At 37.6% G+C, this 19,550-nt stretch overlaps 2 protein-coding genes across 2 annotated transcripts in view; one reads left to right on the top strand and one right to left on the bottom strand.

Annotated features, from left to right (window-relative positions):
- Window positions 1-3,879: 3,879 nt before the first annotated feature.
- On the bottom strand, window positions 3,880-7,597 carry LOC139141481 (carbohydrate sulfotransferase 1-like). The gene is made up of 2 exons (XM_070711082.1): window positions 7,452-7,597; window positions 3,880-6,802 (listed from the first exon to the last, which is right to left on the bottom strand). Exon 2 carries the CDS (start codon window positions 6,777-6,779, stop codon window positions 5,613-5,615), a length of 1,167 nt encoding a protein of 388 aa, XP_070567183.1. The 5' UTR covers window positions 6,780-6,802; window positions 7,452-7,597; the 3' UTR covers window positions 3,880-5,612.
- Window positions 7,598-18,848: 11,251 nt separating this feature from the next.
- Window positions 18,849-19,550, top strand: part of LOC139142583 (mannosyl-oligosaccharide 1,2-alpha-mannosidase IA-like) — a 36,104-nt gene continuing 35,402 nt past the window's right edge. Inside the window, exon 1 of the mRNA XM_070712563.1 lies at window positions 18,849-19,483. Coding sequence (XP_070568664.1) covers window positions 18,878-19,483 — 606 coding nt within the window. The 5' untranslated portion in view covers window positions 18,849-18,877. The remainder of the gene's footprint in view (window positions 19,484-19,550) is intronic.

Below are 19,550 nucleotides of genomic sequence, written 5' to 3'. Positions count from 1 at the left end.
CACTCTTGGATTTTAATCACAAATCATGTGTGAATATTGGAACGTAGCGGATGTTTAATATTAATATATCAAAGCCCTTTTTTTATTGTTTTACTCTGTCCATCTGTTTGAAAGCCCTCGCAACTAAAATACTAATTACTAATTCTAATTTTAAAATTCCCAATGCAGTGCACGTGCTGTGACTTTCAATTGCCCTTTGATAAAGTTCTCACCACGGTTTATATATCCCTGCCCTGAATAACGTACCTTCATAAGTTCTCATGGTGTCGGACGATTGCGTTTCTTTATTACAATGGTTATCACGTCTCTTCAAAGTCATGCCGAAACACCAATAATTTACCTCGTGACCACAGCCTTGATCATGTTTAATAGAAATGCTCGTAAGGTAGTCGGGCCGATAACTGTTCGTTACGGTCAACGTTCCAATTTATTCGTTCAAGTTACGTTGCCGCTGAGTTGATGAAGAGCTATTTAGTCTTTTTGAAATGAATTAGTTTTCACCACTTACAAAAATTTAGAAATTGTTAAAAACACTCGTAAGGTTGGTGAATCCGTGAATGTGAATGGCTTAAATCTTCCGTTTAGAAAATTTTGGCAAAAGTTCAAAACGGTCTGTTTCAAGGCAAGATTTATTTTTAACTTCAGGTATCGAGGTCAAACTGTCTAATTTCAGCTCACTGCAATAAAGTTGTTTACACTCGTACGTACACCAGTTCCTCCACTCATCGATTGACGCCTGACGCATGACGATTTGCCAAGTATATTAAGTCGTCAGCTTGCAACTCTTTCCGATAAAATAGAAGTTGTTGGTCCCAATCCTATTACACTAATTACAATATTTACATACATACTTAAAAGAATCGAAATAATGACGTGTGAACACAAAAGAGCAATGGTAACATTAACCATTTATCGGTACCATCTGACACGAATTTGTGTGATTTCAAAATTTGTTCCATCACTTGTAAATATATTTCTTGCAGTGTGTTTTGTCAGCGCTACATCTCTATGCAAAGAGCTACGCCGGCTGTTGATTTCTAAGAATGAGTTACCGATACATCTCGAAATTACCAAAGTGAGACAACAATATCACTTCAGAGATGTAATTTTCTCCACAGAGTTACTTGAAGGACTTGTAAAACTACCACCTATGCGAGAGCGACATGACGGACATGGAGCTGAAAGATCGTAAATGCTTCACGTTGAGCATATGTTGTATTTTTTCCACGAAAACATTGTATTAATCTTTACGTATGAGTTTCCGCTGACGACATAAACTGCAAGAAATTAACATAGTCTGTATCATAATTAAATGCAGAAGAGCACTATCGTTACAGCGGATCGTCTCTTCAATTAAGTTTGAAAACTAATTGAGGCAAAAATGGACTTATGTACGCTACGTCACCCGGATATATTTAAATGTGTTTTGCCGATTCGACCATTAGCTTCTGATGTACATGATAGAATACGAAAAGGGGGCTGATTTTAAATGCAAAATCGAAGCGTTCCCATAACTGTTGCGGTCAACGATCGAGGTGTTTTGTTTTAGGATCGGATTTCATACGCAAGAAGAGCCCTACACAGTGAAAGGTTTCAATCCAACCTCAAAACTATAGCGCGGTATTTTCATAGTTTACATCGACGTTTTATCTCAACAGCCCCATTTGTCAGTCTTGTGTTTCCGGTACTTGGCTAGAACTATCATTATTGAAATAGCTATCAAATTCAATAGAACGTTTTGAAAAAGCACTTTCGGATCTTAATTTAGACTTGAATCAAGGCACTTCATATATGGCTGCTTGTTCCGTGTTCTCATTTATTCATTTAACATTGAACTGTCTGCCATGTCTGGAAGATCAAGCCTATAGCGTTTCCATCGAGCTCTGGTGAAAGTTTTTTTCTCATATAACGGCACTTGGAAAAAAAAGAGGTATGCTGTTTCATTTTTTGCAAATTAATTTTAACTTCTTAGAGGGACATTAGCTGTAACTTTTGACTAATTTTCACTACTCTGTTTCAATGTATCAACTACAGAATTTATTATAATCCGATACACATGACCGATGCCCGGTGTCTTGCTTGCCAACGCAGCCTGTATACATAAAATGACCATTGTTATTGTTGATAAATGTATTCTAGTCCGGAGCTAAATACAAAATTTGAACAATAACAATGCAGATTACACTCATTTAGGGTATATTTATGAGCTAATATTAGGAATTTCTCCATGGTTCAGGGATTCAAACCAGAAATGGCAGATGATACACAGAACAAACAAAATTTTAAAAATGACCAAAATTACAGCTAATGGATCTTTAAGGGCTCTCCCCATTTTGCAATTTTTAATGCAGACCGTTGGCAGTAGTAGCCACATTATTATTTCGACAACAGATCAGAGGCTTCTGTTTGCAATAACAAGTTTTCATTGGTCCGAGTGTTGTTCAGTTGATTAATTCATCATAATGCTTTTGAACGACTACAAAATATCTCCATACACCAACAATACGCCCTACAAATACAAACTTCCACCTGTGAAACCGTAATGCCCGTCATGCAATGACCGTTCTTGTGATGTTGTCATAGTTAACAATATGGCTGAATATCGGTCCGGGACTTTTGAAACTTTTATAATATTTTGGCATACCCACCATCGCGTAAGTGTAAAGATACCGTTCTACACTTCAGATACAATCATTATGTGTTGACAAAAATTATTATAATTGGAACTCTACTCACTATTAAAAGAGCAGTACTGAAAGTTGTTTCCGCTATATTTACAAGAAATGAAATAGCTTTGGAGCAAAAATGGTAAAAATATTGTTTCATTAAGATGGTAAATATCACCAATGCTCTTATTGTGTTCGCACTTATTATTGTAGATTCTATCTAATATATATGTAAAATGTAGAAGTATGTGTAATTCTATTTTATCGGAAAACAGTTGCAAGCTGACGACTTATGTATCCAGTGAATCGTCAAGCACCAGATGTCGATCGAATTCGAGGAACTTGTGTACGCGTGAGTGCCACTAACTGAACTGCAGTGAGTTTAAATTAGATAGTTTGACCTGAGATTTATCATTTGAGGCCAATCTCGCCTCGAATCAGACTGCTTTTTAACTTTTGCCACAGTTTTCCAAAGTGAAATTTTAAGTAATTCACTTACTTAGGAGCAAAGATTAGGATGGGGATTTGGACTAGAGAAACATCATAAATGGTCTTCATGATACAAATGATAAATATACTCAATAGATGTACGGTAAAATTCATCAAAATTACACAACTTGTACCAATTTTCTCTTAAAATACAAACGTTGTTGAGCTTCCTTTATCTTGAAGGACTCTGTATTGGTCTGCAAAAACGAGATATTACATGGTTGAATTCCCAGGACTTTAAAAGCAGACACAACTGCAACTTCACTGCATTGAATAACAATATGAATAATTGGCTGACTGTCTTTTTTAAAATTGTTAGTAACTTCCTTTGTTTTACTTGCATTGAGTGCAAGATTATTTAGTTCACACCATTCCACCAAGTTATCAATTTCTTTTCTGTATATAGTTTGATTTATCATTATCACTAATAAATCCCATTGCCGAAGTATTAACTATCTGCAAATTGTACGATAATATCGTTTTCGTACATATTTGTGCAATCGTAAGTGTAAAGTGAATACGATAACGGACTTAAAACACAACCCTGACAAGCGTACGTGTTCAGAACAACGGGAGAGGAAATGCCGTCATCAATCTTAAATCAATTTGCATCATGAGGATTCTTTTCCTATATCAGACAGCAAAGTGACTAATTAAGGAGTGATATTGTACTGAACTAGATATGAAAACAAGAAAGAGATTCTGGTATCACACGAATCGCATTCATTTGAATGATATTTATTATGTGAAGTAGCATGGAAAACGAACTGGTTTTCAATAAGCCCCTTTACAGTTCCGCGGACCAGCGTTCTATAGCCATGATGCTTTGCGAAACTAGCGGCTTGGAGGGTACCACTTTGCGCGTATCGCCTATTCTTTAACACAGGTCTGCTATAGCAATAATCATATTTTGCTTGTCATCCGACTTATTCTGTCGAAAAAAGTAAGCAAATTAGTAATTTTATATATTTCAATCTATTGAAAGCTGTTGAATATAACAATTCGCCAATTATTACTGTTTTATGGAAATCTGGAGCAGATTTGTGTTGTTTACACCTGCGGATGTTGATCACAATAATCCGCCATTGCTTTTGACAAGGGATTTCACGCAAAAGTATACAATAATATTACTGCCATCAGATTTAACGTAGAGATTGCACTGAACATGTAAATATTACACACAAAAAGTACTGGTGATTTTAATATCTACAGACGAAATCTTTGGAATGAAAATTTTAGCTGGGAGAGAAATGGGAACCCCCGCTCATGTAAACAAACACGTAAAACTTGATACGACACTGCGGCAATCATTGGGCCGGAGAAGAGAACACCACCAGTCCGACGTTAGTTGAAGGAGACATGTCCTGAAGGTGTCTCGTGTAAGGTTTTCATTGCAATCTAACAAATCTAATTTCGCCAAATATTACTGCGTACCTCACATTTTCTCGCAGAATGAGCCTAAAAACTCGCGAAAAATGAATATAGTAGGCCTGTGTTAAAGAATATGAAATACGCTCAAAGTGGTACCCTTAGGAGCCGCTAATTTCGCAAAGCATCATGGGTATAGAACGCTAGTCCGCGGAACTGTAAAGGGGCTTATTTAACAAGACAGTGAAAACTTCCTTTACTCCGTAGGCTTCCAAATAAGTCCAAATAAGCATTAGATCAAATTGTATTGTAAATATATGTGTCCACAAAAATGTATGAGGAGCAGTACCTTTATTAATTTGACTCCTATGACTAAAGTCTGCCATATTAATTCTAGAAATTTTGACAGTAAGCTTTCAACATTGCTTTAATGTACACCAAGAATGGGCATTCCTTATGGATGTGAATGCAATATATTGGCATGAGCTTTATTTTGACGACACAGGAGTGAGAGAACCTCGCATGATTGAATTGGGCGTCTACCGGTGTACACAAATATTTCATCGACCATACTTAATTGGGAATGTTCACACCCGAAGTTTTATCGAGAAAGATGGTGCAAGCGAAAACTTTTTCTGGCATAGAACAATAAAATACCATATTGTGAAAATATATAGTTACACACACAAATCGCTAGGTCACTATTATCCTCCAGTTGACCTTGAATCTACTTTTCGAGGCATTAGTCTTGTCTCAACACAATTCTACTGGGACCTTGTCAGTTCTAAAGTAATCTTATAAATGAGTTTGTGTCCACATTTGATTATTTGACTTCAGCGTCTGCCTATGGCCAACAATTATCACCCTGCCAACAATGTTGTCATAAGTGTCCACCATACTTGAAATAGTATAATAACAGCAAGACCACATCCCGACTTCGACCAGGGGAAGAGATAACGATCATTCAAAGAGCGTACAATTGATTGATAAACTGTGAACAAATTGGTCAATATTACTGAGCTTTCAACTAATGACTAGGAGACAATTTTCCTGTTCATGTGATCAGATAGCAACACACTGTGGATGTAATTATTTCCCATACACTTTATTGAAGTAGATTTCTTCGAAATAGCTCTTGTCTCTAGCTGGCATGTCTTCAACCAAGCTAGTATTACTGTCCCGTAACAATTCAATGCTGTTCACGAGCCGATAACCGAACATTTTCCAGATCCTCTCGGGACACAGTGCTTGCATCTTTTGTACGTTTTCGAACGTAACTCCATTCCTCCAAGCTTCCCCGTTACCTGGTTTCAAATTTGATGTAGTTTGGATGGCGTTTTTTATGAATAGTTTGGCTGATACTCCTATAAATTCGTACAATTCGGGCACAACTTCCTCCGGGCGGGCTGCGATGTCTTCATACCGAACAAGCATATAGTTAGTCCTCAACCACGATGGCGCGTTCAGTGCTTGAAGATAATTTGTCTCCATCCACCGACAATAGTCGACAAGTTCTCCTTCAAGGCGGTCGTTCAGGTGGAGTTCCCCTTCCGTCGCTGTGGATTTGGAGGTAGCCTCGAACATCTCACGAGATTTGACCAATCCGCGTGGATCTCGAACCAGGTGGATCACTTTGACATCATGCTTTTGCAGCAATGGTGTGGCAAGTAGCAGATTATACAGACGCAGTACTTTTGTGACAATATGCTTCTTTGACAGGCAATATTGAGTTACGTCATTAATGGACAAGGGAGCCTTCAAGGGATATGCTCCTTTGTTTCTATAAAGAGGTGTCTCATTCATGTCGGAGATGAAATATTCGTGCCCGGTGAAATTGCATGAGTAGATACCATCCAAGAAGCTCAAAAGCTGCGGTCGAATCTTTTCAAGAAACTCGAAATTTTCGCCGCCGATTCCGGCAATATGTTTGCTTACGATTCGGCCCGGCTCGTAGAAATAAAAGAAGTCAGGATTTTTCCCAATGTACGAACCGGTGACACTCGAACCGGAACGCTTGCGTGCAAAAACCATTATCCTTGTGCCCCTGGATTTGTCAGCGTTAAAAATATTCCTGTTACTGTCAATACGGGCATTCGGTGAAGTAAAGAAGTCGTCGCCATGGTAATTTTTGATTTGACGGACGTCAGAATAAAGTCCCTTCCACGCCGAAAGTGCTATCAACAGGACAAACAAGAGACACAGGGGCCAGATCCTGTTCCTTTTCACGACTCGAAATATTTTCACAAAGGTTGACATACTTTCTGTTCTGTGAAGCTCAACTGAAAGAAATCGTCGAAACAACGCTTATTATAAATTGTAATTATAGTATATATTTCTCAACTTCTTCCCTGTAATTAGCATAAGTTATGTCTTTCTGTTCTTATATTGTCGATTTATCTGTGAAATTATTTTGTATAATGATGACTGAAATACTTGTAGCGTTGTGCGCGTCTATTTTTATGTTATACGAGACTCATTGAGATCTGGCGTAGCTGTTGTTTTTATGACATTTTCTCAAGAAATGGGACAGAGTTAAGGACCGTACAAAGTCATATATATCTTTCTCCTTCTCTGAACGAAGAAAATCATTGGGGAATAATTTTTAATTATTGTGCTAGAAGTTCGTCGAAAAGTGTTCAATCTGCCATACAACGCTTGTATAATGTACAATGTTATATTTAACAAATTCTCGCCAAGAGAAGAATTTGGATATCAACAATAACATCGGACATAAGGCTACACAAATACAGGCTGTTTCTACATGCTTTTGCTTTTGAAAGAATAACGAGAAACTGTATTTAACAAACGATACAGTTAGATTCATGATGTAAAACGTATTGAAAGTTACAGTTGTTAGACCTTTGAAAATTCGATATAAAAATTATGCACGAAAGCAATGCCGTTTGCGGATTTCTGAAAGTAACTCACCGACTTTGTGTCTCCTAAATCGTGACGGTGACAGTGAAACAGTGCTCTCGTCTTAGAGTAGTTAAACTTTTCTCTAAAGTCCTAATGTTCCCAATAGAGCTACTAGCAGAACTTGTGAAACTCCTGCGTGAGCGAGCTGGCATTAATGCAGCTCAAAGGCCATCAGTTATTTCAAGCAGAGCATATGTTGCAAGCAATTTCTATGACGAGACAGAGTGCTATGTTTGCGAGTTGCCAATGACAACGCATACTACAAAAATATTAATGTATAGTAGAATTAAGTGGAGCGGATGATTACACCATCAGAGCGGATTTAAATTAAATTTCAAAGCAAAATTCATTAAAAGGGCACTCATATACACACCTTAGCCTGAACGCATCATTCACGAGATTTTACCAGGTCAGCCTACTGATGCAAAGGATAAACAACGAATATGGGCATCTTGTTGAATCTGAAGTTCAGACGTACCATTAACTGCCAATACTCAATGACCGAGACATTTTATAGTAATGGCGAACTTCATAAACTAGACGAAGAACAGCCTGAGTACGTTTTTTATCAAACTTACAAACTATTGCCGACAATAGCCATTTATACAAGTAAAGCCTCATTTGTCAAGTAAGCGTTTTGAGGACTGTGTTAAAACTTACGTCATGTCATTCGCTTCCCGCTAAATTGGAACATTTCGGAAAAGCACTCTGGGATCTTATTTAGACTCGTGCGAGCACAGGGAACTTAGTAATCTTCTTCTTGTTGTTGTTGTTGTTGTTGTTGTTGTTGTTGTTGTGTTGTTGTTGTTGTTGTTGTTGTGTTGTTGTTGTTGTGTTGTTGATGGTGATGATGATGATGATGACGATAATAAAAATATTAAAGAACGATGTCTCATTCCTTGCTGTTGTTTGTCGATGTTGTAGATAATTGTAAAAGAAAACTGTAATCGTGACCAAAAAACGACGTAGGTCGCCCAACGTCACTCCCGTCGTATAATAGGACGAGAGTGACGTTGGGCGACCTACGTCGACCTACGTTCCAATTTATTCGTCCAAGTTCAAGTACAATATAGAAATTATGTTATCAGTCAGTTAGAAACGTCGCTAATTTCATGAAGCGCCTTTCGGTCCCTTTTTAATGAACTAGTTTTCACCACTTCCGAAAATTTAGAAATTGTTAAAAACCCTTGTAAGGCTAGTGAATCCCTGACATTCGGCCGATTATGTTTTCACCTGAAAATCAAATACTGGCCGTTAAAATGTGGGCAAGTTTCAGTACTGCGACAGTTTAAATGATCACTTACATTAAAATTGGACCGAATTCCAATATAGAAATAACGGGCGACGCGCTGACCATTAACGTTTATTTATGGGCAAGGGCGAGAGAAAGCCAAACATTAACGGGCGAGGCTTGCCGAGCCCGTTAATTTGGCTTTCCTCGAGCCCGCGCCCATAAATAAACGTTATGGTCAGCGCGGAGTCTGTTATTTCCATTATATTATCAACGAACCGGAGAAACCCGTCAAAATTTGCGAAAATTTTCGGAGCGAACGACAACTGGGCCCCAGATCTGAGCAATACGCGACGAACTGTCACGCGCGCTGTAAAATATTGGCAAATCCGGAGATATTTTCAGAAAAAATTATCTCAACTTGGCCCACAAGTGCTCCATTTTATTTTGTGATTGATTATGATTTACGTTTGAGCTGTAAAGTTACGATACTTTGAGTTGTTAATGTTATTATTCATATTCATGGCATGTAAACAAACCATTATTGTGTATTTGTGGTCAGTCACGTGGTTCAGCTCGACCTATCAAAATGCGACAGGCAGCGCATGGTAATTTCAATGTTCAATGTGCTCTCTTTGCAATGTATTTCTGAATTTGGAATTACACTCTCTGCACGGTATCTATATCGGCCAATCTTAGTTTTAGCTGGTAATGATGATATGAAACAGGAAATCCGAATTTGATAAAATGCTGCATTCTAGTAAAGTGTAGAAATCAGAGAATTCAGTTTTAAAACATGGTTTCGGTAATTAGATATTACATGAGGCAGTTGAGGGAGTTGTAATTTAAATAAACTGTTCGTGGAACTATGGTAATTATATCAAAATTGAACGTAACGTATTCACAAGTGTCGGATTCTCCACCATGTTGTAAGGAAGACGCTGACACTGACGAATGATAATGCAGACCTTGAACTTGTTTCTTGAATAAGGAAGTTAAGCATGGCTAGGCCTTATTCAAAGAGTAAAATGGTATCCACATTTCTGGTTTGCCTACAACTGATCGTTTGATTCCTACGAGTTACTTTTTGTGTCAAATTCACGTTTGATTTCAGGGTGAAAATGGTTAGCAGAATAATATCACGGATTGTCATCCTCACAAGGTTACCATCAATTCCCTATCATTTCGCTGGTGTTGAAACCCTTTCAAAACACATCAAAATTTATCATCAGCCTCATTTCTATTTTCTGTTTCAATGAATAAATTGGAATATTGACTGGCTGCAATGCACCATGGATTCGTAACCGTAATGCTGTTACAGTAAAATGGAAAAAGTCGCTCTTTTCTGACCCTTTGTACTTGTAATATCAAGAAAACATGGAGCACTCACATAAAGTCACTCAGTGTACAAAATGATGACAGTATTATAACTTGAAAATGTTTCAAATTAGCTACCCCCTTTGCTGAATGCAAACAGACGAGTTCATTTGTGACCTGTAGACAAAATGGATTTTCTTATTCCAACTTGATTTCCCATAACAAATCAACGCTGTCACAATTTAAGGGAAAGGTGTCATCCTATCTGTATAAACGGCATCGCCAATTAATATTTCACTACAGAAGCTTGCGTGAGGTCCAAACTTTATGTAAAAGTTATGTTGTTCAGCCATACATGGTGAGAGTTGTGCACAGAACTGAATATTTCGGTACAGACCGTAAAAATGTTTCATCGAATAGTTAATATTGCCTGACTGCAAACGGAGTTGAGGTTGTGAACTGTTGACCGCTATCATCAACATATTTAAAAAGAAAAAAACACTAAACAATTCCTTCACGGTTCTTTTTGCTATGACGAAAGTCGAAATTTTACAAAAGAATTCGTTTTTCTTCACAGCAAAACAGAATTTTTAAAAGAAGCTTGACATAGGTATTCTTGAAACATTTCTCTTTGGATGCGGCATATAGTTGAGGTTTTTAGTGGTCCACGGAGTGGTTTCCATTTCCAACCCCTATTTCTATCTTAACCCTTGGGTCCTTATTAATCGTAGCCAAAGTGTCATAGCCAGATGTGTACATACCATTTTACTGTTCTTGTTTGTTTCAAAAACTGTAGTTCTAATCGTAGAAAGTTCATAAACTACCGCAGTTGTATAGACAACCGCTGCAGTAGTGTTCGTACGGAAATTCATGACAGTTGTATCGATACAGAGTTGTAAACTGGTAAAGTTGTGCTAGTGTCCGTATCTTTTCAAACTACATCGAGTCATGGTTTTGTAAATGTTTCGTTAAATGCTATCGTTATTTCATACTTCCACAAAAAACTTAAGTACAATACGTATTTTTAAACGTCTGACCCCAGCCTTGTTGAAAAACAAAACCTCTGATATCAACCCCCAGCCCCCATCCCACGCCCGTATTAAATAAAGCCTCTCTGAGTTGGAATCACGTGATGCCAATATCTCATTTCTAATTTCAGTTTGCTGGTATCTTAACGCGACTAGAGTTGGCATGTCATTGATCGTTTTTCGTACAAAGAAACAAACACTTGTATGAGGCATTTTACCGAATTCGCAATTTCTACATATATGGCCGATAAGGATACGGCGCTGAACGTATTTTCTCAATTCAGAAAAACAGCGCTAGGAAATTACATTGAAGATTGAAATTTGGTCAAATTTTAATATCAATGGTCATGTGAACCGATGGAATAATGAAAATTGCCAACATATGAAAATCGATTGCAGGGTAAAAAAATAGTTTGCCGATTAATGTCACGCATAAAAAGGCAAATTTAATAAATTTACCTCTAATGTCACAAATGCTCTTATTCTGTAAACAGGTGATGCAGCAGACTCTATCAAATATATATGTAAATTTAGAAATTGGTCTGATTGGGTTAGGCGTGGCAACTTCCTTTTTTTGATAACGGTACAAGCTGACGACATGTTGATCATTTCCGCAAAACGGCACGCGTCAATTTATGAGTCTGGGAGGAGCTGGCTCTGCACTAGCCCAGGGTTCCATAGGCGCGGTTCGAGGCTACGTTTGTGTACTGTGACGCTTCTATGGCCTCTCACACCGCCGCCATGGTGCCACCTGTAGAAAAAACGGCGAGCGCGCTGCAATATGCTGCGCTCACTTTCCGAATGCAGAAGAGCACCTGAAATGATGTTCTAGTGCTTGAAAATTAAAAATACTGTTGCTATTTCCTCAATAAATACCTACTTTTACTCTAACATGTATCATCTCTCTTGCGACGTCATTTCTGGCAGTCAATTCTGCACTCGGAAAGTGAGCGCAGCATATTGCAGCGCGCTCGCCATTTTTGCTCACAATAGTGAGCATATGTCGCAGCGATGTCTGTCTGTCTGTGTGTCTGTCTGTCTGTCTGTCTGTCTGTCTGTCTGTCTGTCTATCTGTGTACTCAATATCTCAAAAACGGCTCATCAGATCAGAATCAAATCTGGTACATACATTTAGTTTGCAAATGGCAAGAACTGATTAGTTTTTGGTGGGTGTGGCTTGCTTACTCTTTGCTCATTTGCATAATTAATGATTTCAGAAAAAACTGATATATATTGACAACGACTGCACACAATTTGATGAGATTCGCTACAAATGTTGATCACACCAAGATATATCAGCTTTGAAAGATATTAAGGGGTGACGTGAAAAGATAATTACTAATTTGCATGTTTAATGAAATTTCCTAATTAGGAGTATATATCTGAATTTACTCAATTAAAATTGACGAAACTTGATATACATATTGAAGATACTATGATTTAACCTTATTGAAAGTCATTAAACATTTTTACTTCATCCAAATCCTAATTTGCATATTTAATGAATTTTTGAAATTAAGGATATATACTTGAAGTTACATGACCAAAATTGATGAAAATTGCTATGTACATTAAAGATACTATGATACAACACTATTAAATGTCATTCAGCATTTTTACATCAGCCAATTCCTAATTTGCATATTTTATGAACTTTCCTAATTAGGGGTATTTATCTGAATTGACGAGACCAAAGTTGATGAAACTGGCTATGTACATTAAAGATACTATGATAGAACATTATTGAAAGTCACTAAGCATTTGAACTTTAGCCAATTCCTTATTTGCATATTTAATGAACTTTCATAATCAGGGATATTTATCTGTATTGACTAGACCAAAGTTGACAAAACTTGCTATGTACATTAAAGATGTTACGATACGACATTATTGAAAGTCAGTAAACATTTTGTACTTCATCCAGCTCCTAATTGGATATTTAATGAATTTTTGAAATTAGGGATATATATTTGAATTTACATGACCAAAATTGATGAAACTTGCTATGTACATTAAAGATACTATTATGTAGGCTAACATATTGAAAGGCATTAAGCATTTTTGCTTCAGCCAATTCCTAATATGTGTATTTAATTAACTTTCCTAATTAGGGATATATACTTGGATTTATTTGATCAAAGTTGGCATAACATGCTATGTACATTGATGATTATACCAGGTTATACCAATATTGGAAGTCATTTCGCACGTAAGTTTTCATGTCAGCTAATTTATAGTTTGCATATCTAATGAGCTTTCAAAGTTTGGAATATATAGTTTGAAGGACTTGAACAAAGGCAATTACACTTGCTATATAAAGTGGTGATACAATGATAGCAGTCAAAGAAATTAATTATTTTTATTTCAGCTAATTACATATTTGAATACTTAATGACCTATAGAGTTAATCTGTGGTGAATATTGTTTATTATGTTAACATAATACTTTCAATGAAGGTGCAAACATGTGGCAAAGGTTCAAATTTACACATAACTGCAATATATAATGAAACACGTGAGCATTTACAGTTCATATCTGGTTTTCTAAGGGTGGCACCCAATCTCCATGGCAGAGTTCTTATTGCTCATTACCCATAATTCCTTTTGTGTTCGATTCGACGATAAGAACTGGCACAAGACCACTAATTAATTTCCCATAGGCCACCACAGTAGCGTTGAGCTCGATTTTCCTATTTTAAAACATTCAGCGGCACGAATCCTCTTAACAGGTGTTAGGTCAATGTCAGCTTGACTACTAATGAATTTTTCATGTGGGCAAGTCCACGGAAATTTTGAGATAGCGATGAAAATAGCGCCCTCAGTGGTGTTTTTGACAAAATTCAGGCTTATTGTTATGATTTCTATTAGCCCTAGAACTCCTCATATTACCACCAAATGCTTCAGCCATTATTCACAACAGTCTGCTTCTTGATTCAGGCAGAAAAATATCTTTACAAAAATTCTTGACGTTAAAGTTCAAACTAAACAAACATCCATGCAGATATCAAAACTTCGATTCAAGGTCTGCACTTTAATTCTTCCGAACTATCTTTTTGAGTGGTCTTGTGCCAACTCTGGTTCCGAGGGTGGGTGGCACCATGGCGGCGGTGTGAGAGGTCATAGAAGCCTCAGAGTACAAAAGGGCGGCCTTGAACTTCGCGGGAATGGAACCTATAGGGCTAGCTCTGAACGTGTATTCGGTTTATCCATTGCGTTGTTGGTTTTCTTTTTTTCTTTCTTTCTTTCTTTCTTTCTTTCTTTCTTTCTTTCTTTCTTTCTTTCTTTCTTTCTTTCTTCTGCTTGTTTACCCAACGTCAAATACCTAAGGTTTGCCAGAAAAGCCAGGTCGACTTGTGAGCAGTTTCAGTTATTGAACTGAAGATTATTGCTTTTAGAAATCCTAGCTGGTCGGTGATTTGCATATTTCTATAAAAACTAGTTTCATGGTCCATCTCTGATGATATTGAGACCCAGTACACCAGTATGGGCAATGACGATTGTGAAAATGATTTGAATAGTTTCGTTAAGGAGAATAACCGAAAGCCATTCAGAAACTTAAAATGAGTAAAATTCCGGGATCTAATGGTTTACCAGATGAGTTCTTTAAAATATGTGACACTTCTCCGCCCACATCGTGCGACTTTTTAATTTAAGTTTTGACGATGGAAATTTCCGTGATGTTTAGACAAAGGAATTATTTTACAAATCTGTGACATTTCTGAGTAACTGTCATGATAAGTGAAATATTTACCATTAATGGATAAAAGAATGACCAATTGGGCCGCAATGGAAGGAAAACTTTAAGGGTGCAAAGCTGGATAAAAGAGTAGTTTTCCTGTGGTTTTCCACTTCGAAAATCCATTGGGCAGAATAATTGAGGAAGACGAGAGGGAAGATTTTATTGTGCTTTGCGACACTGTTAATTGCACTCCTTCATTTATGGCATTAAAGGTATACTGTCATCTGTTCCAATTTTGCCACAGTTACCAATCGAACTAATCACAGATTTGAAGCGGGTGGCCGCGTTTTAAAAATAGCGCCCTCATATGGGCATTTTGAATACCAAGGAACGCTCCTTTGACCATATATGGGCACATTTAGATTACAGGTGACTGTACTTCTTATGATGTGAAGATGTCAAATGGTCACTTAGAGAAGGCTATCTTATTGAGAAGTGTGACTGCCGTATATGAGTCAGATGAGGTATTATCCTTAGTCCGTGTCTGGTTGCTAAATTTATAAATGATTGTACTGTATTGTTGAAAATGTACTAGATCGCCTGGGAAGTCAGATAACACGGGGAATGAAAGTCATTTTTCTTACTACATGCAGACAATATAACTGCACGGTGTTTGCCGACCCTATCATTGGTTGACAAAGACTGCTAAATACATTTTGTTTACTTATAAAGGTACATTAAATCTATAGAAAACAAAACACGTTTTCTTTAGAAATAGTGGCAAACTTAAGACAACAGGAAAATAGTTCTATAAGGGAGAGAAAAAGAGGTTGCATCATATTATGAATATCTTGACGTATATTTCTATGCCGAAATATCTGGTTTACCTTATTATTCCTTCAATAATATGATTGCACTCTCCCATTTGTCTTCTCTTTACGTGTGTGTTTGTGTGCACCCCTGGTAGCATGTTAACGTGAAGAGATCATTCAGCGAACCATAGACCCTCGAGAAAAACGTTTTTTCTCGAGGGTCTATGAGCGAACGAATTAAGGTAGTATGCTCCTCTAAAGTGATAGACTTAAAATTTTACTCAAACTTTCCTGAATAAAACTTTCAACCATTTTCTTACCGAATCAACAATAAAATTCGGGCGTCACCGCGCAAAGTTTGGTACAAGCGAAACAAATATTTTGCGATATTTGAAATTCAAACTATGGCCGCCATCCCTGTATTAACTCTATGGGGGATTATTAAATTTTTGATTTTGGATTTTCGAAAAAACAAGACGGTTGAAGTTTTTCTTTCTCCAAGAGCTTTAAAAGGAGCCCCCATAAGATGTAGGTCAGAAAGAATTGTAGAAATTTGGGAGTCCGAATATTTGTCTCCGAGGCGCGTTCTACCTTCAGCAAGTTATCCAATCTCTTCGGCTTTGCTCACAGATGTGCCGTGTGTATCATTAATTCGCTAGGTTGATTGTACATAGCGTCGTCCCGTACCAGTCGGATGTATTAAATATATTGAATGTACGAATCGACATCACGCCGCACTGAGGAATCCGAGGAAATTTCTATAAACAAAGTCTTCTGTGGATAGTGTGCGTGATGGCGCTCTTAAAAGGGACCAGTTCCATTCTCCGGTGTCTGCTTTCAAGGAGCTGATAAACGCCAAATGCGCATGTCATTCGGTTATCTATTTACTGATATGTTAAAACGGAGCTTGGGAATAGATATTAGAGAACAGAAACTACTCCATACAAGAAATTTCGCTATGTGCAAAGTATAGACGACAAATTAAAAAATGTAGGAGTTAATGCAGAGTCTGCCTCATTGTCCATTTTAAGTAAATCTTTTAGTTATTCAGGTATTGATAAATTTAATGTGATGCGATGGTTCGCTGTCCCGATATATTTCACAGCCACTGCTGATTTGTTATTCTTGATGACGAAATAAAATAGTTTTAAGCTTCCTATGCAAAGTAGCATGGGCAAGTTCAGAATAATCAAAATGATCGTTGGGGATAAATGCCTCAAATGGATAAGCTTAGACTTGAAGCGACAGAGCATCCCCATGAGTTCTCGTGTATAGGCCCTCCATCCAACATAGAAAAGCCCGTCGCCTATATATATATATATATATATATATATATATATATATATATATATATTACAGGCAGCCACTATATTCGTCACCTCGCCAGTGGCTGTACGATTAGAACAATAGAAGGGCGCATTTTATCACTTTGCGAATTGAAAAATCTTTATTGGGTTCATTATAGAAGTAGTCTGGCCAGCATTTCGATTTGATTTATGCACACTTCCATTAAAAAGATTAAGCGTGGCCTCAATTTCGTTGCGGTTTGTACTTTTTTGTTGAACAAAATTAAATGTATTTCACAGAAATCCTACGGCGCCCTCTTCTTGCTTTGCTTCTGAGACCCTCTCGAAACAGACTGCTGTTTTCACTCCGTTTGAGTGGGACTACAAATCAAACTTCGGAACATGCTCAAGAAATTCGCGGACTTGATTATGGGCGCCTTTTGCAAACCTAAAGTATTTCGAAAATCTTGATCGAAAACAACTACAAGTATCATTAATTATACTGTAAAAATAATACAAGCCTAATGAATATACAAGTATATTGAGTGTAGTAGGATTTATATGTTTGCGAACCCACTTTACATAGCCAAAACAAAAGGGTTGTCTTATATGTTTGCGAACCCATTTTACATATTTCCAAAACAAAAGGTTGTCTTGTGGGAACAATACGTCTTATGTGATGGTTCACAAACGATTTCAATGTACATTAATAGTGAACAAATTATCAGTTGTTCACTTGAGCACACATTTCACTTTGCGTATATCAATTATGTATTCACATATCAACCGACATTTGCAAATCATTCGAATGTTCACCAGCGATCATAGTCATATCATACTCTCCTGGCAGATATGGTCGTCAGCTTACTCAAAATTTTCAGTATTTATTGTAAAATTACTCTATAGTCTTTAAACAATATTGTCATGGACCTCACGACTTACCATGATTGAGGAGGTTTGACCAAAAAGAAGACAGGTAACGTTTGACATACTTTTTCCGAGTTGCAAGTTTCAAACTGCCTTTTCTGCCAAGAGTACCCACGCATGTAGTACATACCAATCCAATAATCAAAGCATGAACTTCTTTTATCAATCATAATTTAGCCACTACAATGTGACATTCTGCAAGCATGCAGGCGTTTAAAAAATATCTTTACGAACTTTGAAGAAATTTAAAAGAAAATTAAATATTTGTAGGCGGACTGCTGCGCGGTAAAGTCCTATTCAAATACAGATATTTTTGTTGTCGTTTAATTTCTTCATTAAAACCTAAAAAATACTACGGGAACGATAAGTGGGGAATTTAATGACTTCAGTGATTGGTATACCAGGATACACATAGGCCTACAGCAACCACAGGCAAAATGGACGTGAATTGTTTATAATTTTATGAGATTATCTTCGTAACTATTGAAAATAATATTTCATAAATATGAAATATTGATACCACTAAAACCAAGTTAGTATTTCATCCGGGTTGAGTTTCCTTCCTGCGGAGCAGCACTCAATAAAATCGCTGTACGTGTTTGAGTCGTGTGTGACATGGGCGGCCGGCCGGGGCGGGCATCCAATATACTGGACGCCCCAGCCGGTCGCCTACTCAGATGCAGATATAATTTTATAGTAGGCCTACAGCGATTTTATCGAGTGCTGCTCCGCAGAAAGGAAGCTCAACCAGGATGAAATACTTACTTGGTTTTAGTGATATCAATATTTCATAACTATGATTTATCATTTTAATAGTTACGAAGATATGTCATATTTTTAGACTATTCACGTCCATTACGCCTGTTCAGCGACTTGAACAATGAAATTCTGTCCCTCCACTTGCTAATTTGATGCAAGAACAGCAAATTAAATTTTTACACTGTCAACATTTCCAGTCTCATTATGAAAATTTACCATCTATATATCGTCACATGTCAGGTATTTTTTTAACTTTCATATTGTTCAGATCTCACCCCTTTCGGTCAGCGCGCTGACTATGTGGCGCAATGTACATGGACATTCGTGGGTGACGTTGCGTTCATTCGTTTGAGTAACTACACAACATACAAACGTACTCGTCGGGCGGTGATTCAAGATGGCGGGCAGTCCGGTACTTCCTACATATCAACGCTACAATGCGAATGGCGTTCCTATCCTACCGTCACGACAGACTTTACGACTTCGAGAGAAATACGTCATACTTCTTATATTTGCCACATTTGGAACTTTTTGCTTCGGTGCAGTGCTTTTCATTCCCGAGAAAGTTGGACTCGAAAATGTGAACGTCAACTTGCGAGGCGATGTTGACGCGGTGGTGTTTCCTCCACCGCTGAGGACTATGAAGCCAGGCGTAGGTTTTATAGCCCAGCATCATGATGAGGATGGTGAAAGGAATGATATTCATAGACTGCAAGATGAGCAGATTCTTAGAGAAAAAATTAAGCTCGGAATAGAGCAAGATAAAGCTTTAAAAAACGCCCAGGACGCTCTTTTAGGGGACCCCGATGAGGTCATCGATAAAATACAACGGGAGAAAGAAGAATTTGTACAGAAACAGAAGGAAGAAGAGCTCAAACGACAGGAGGAGGAGCGGAAACAGGCCGTGGAAAATGTCGAAATCCACGATATTGGAGCAATCGGTGTCAATGGAGGTGAACCAAGTGACGCCAGTGTCAAAGAGAGGAGAGACAAAGTTCGCGAGGTAAGTTGTGCCCAAGTCGTCAGTTCGTGTCGGGATCCGCGACCGTGTACTATGTCTTAGCTGTCGA

Source organism: Ptychodera flava, chromosome 10, assembly GCF_041260155.1.
Source record: "Ptychodera flava strain L36383 chromosome 10, AS_Pfla_20210202, whole genome shotgun sequence".
NCBI lineage: Eukaryota > Metazoa > Hemichordata > Enteropneusta > Ptychoderidae > Ptychodera > Ptychodera flava.
This window is presented reverse-complemented; position numbering and strand designations above follow the sequence as displayed.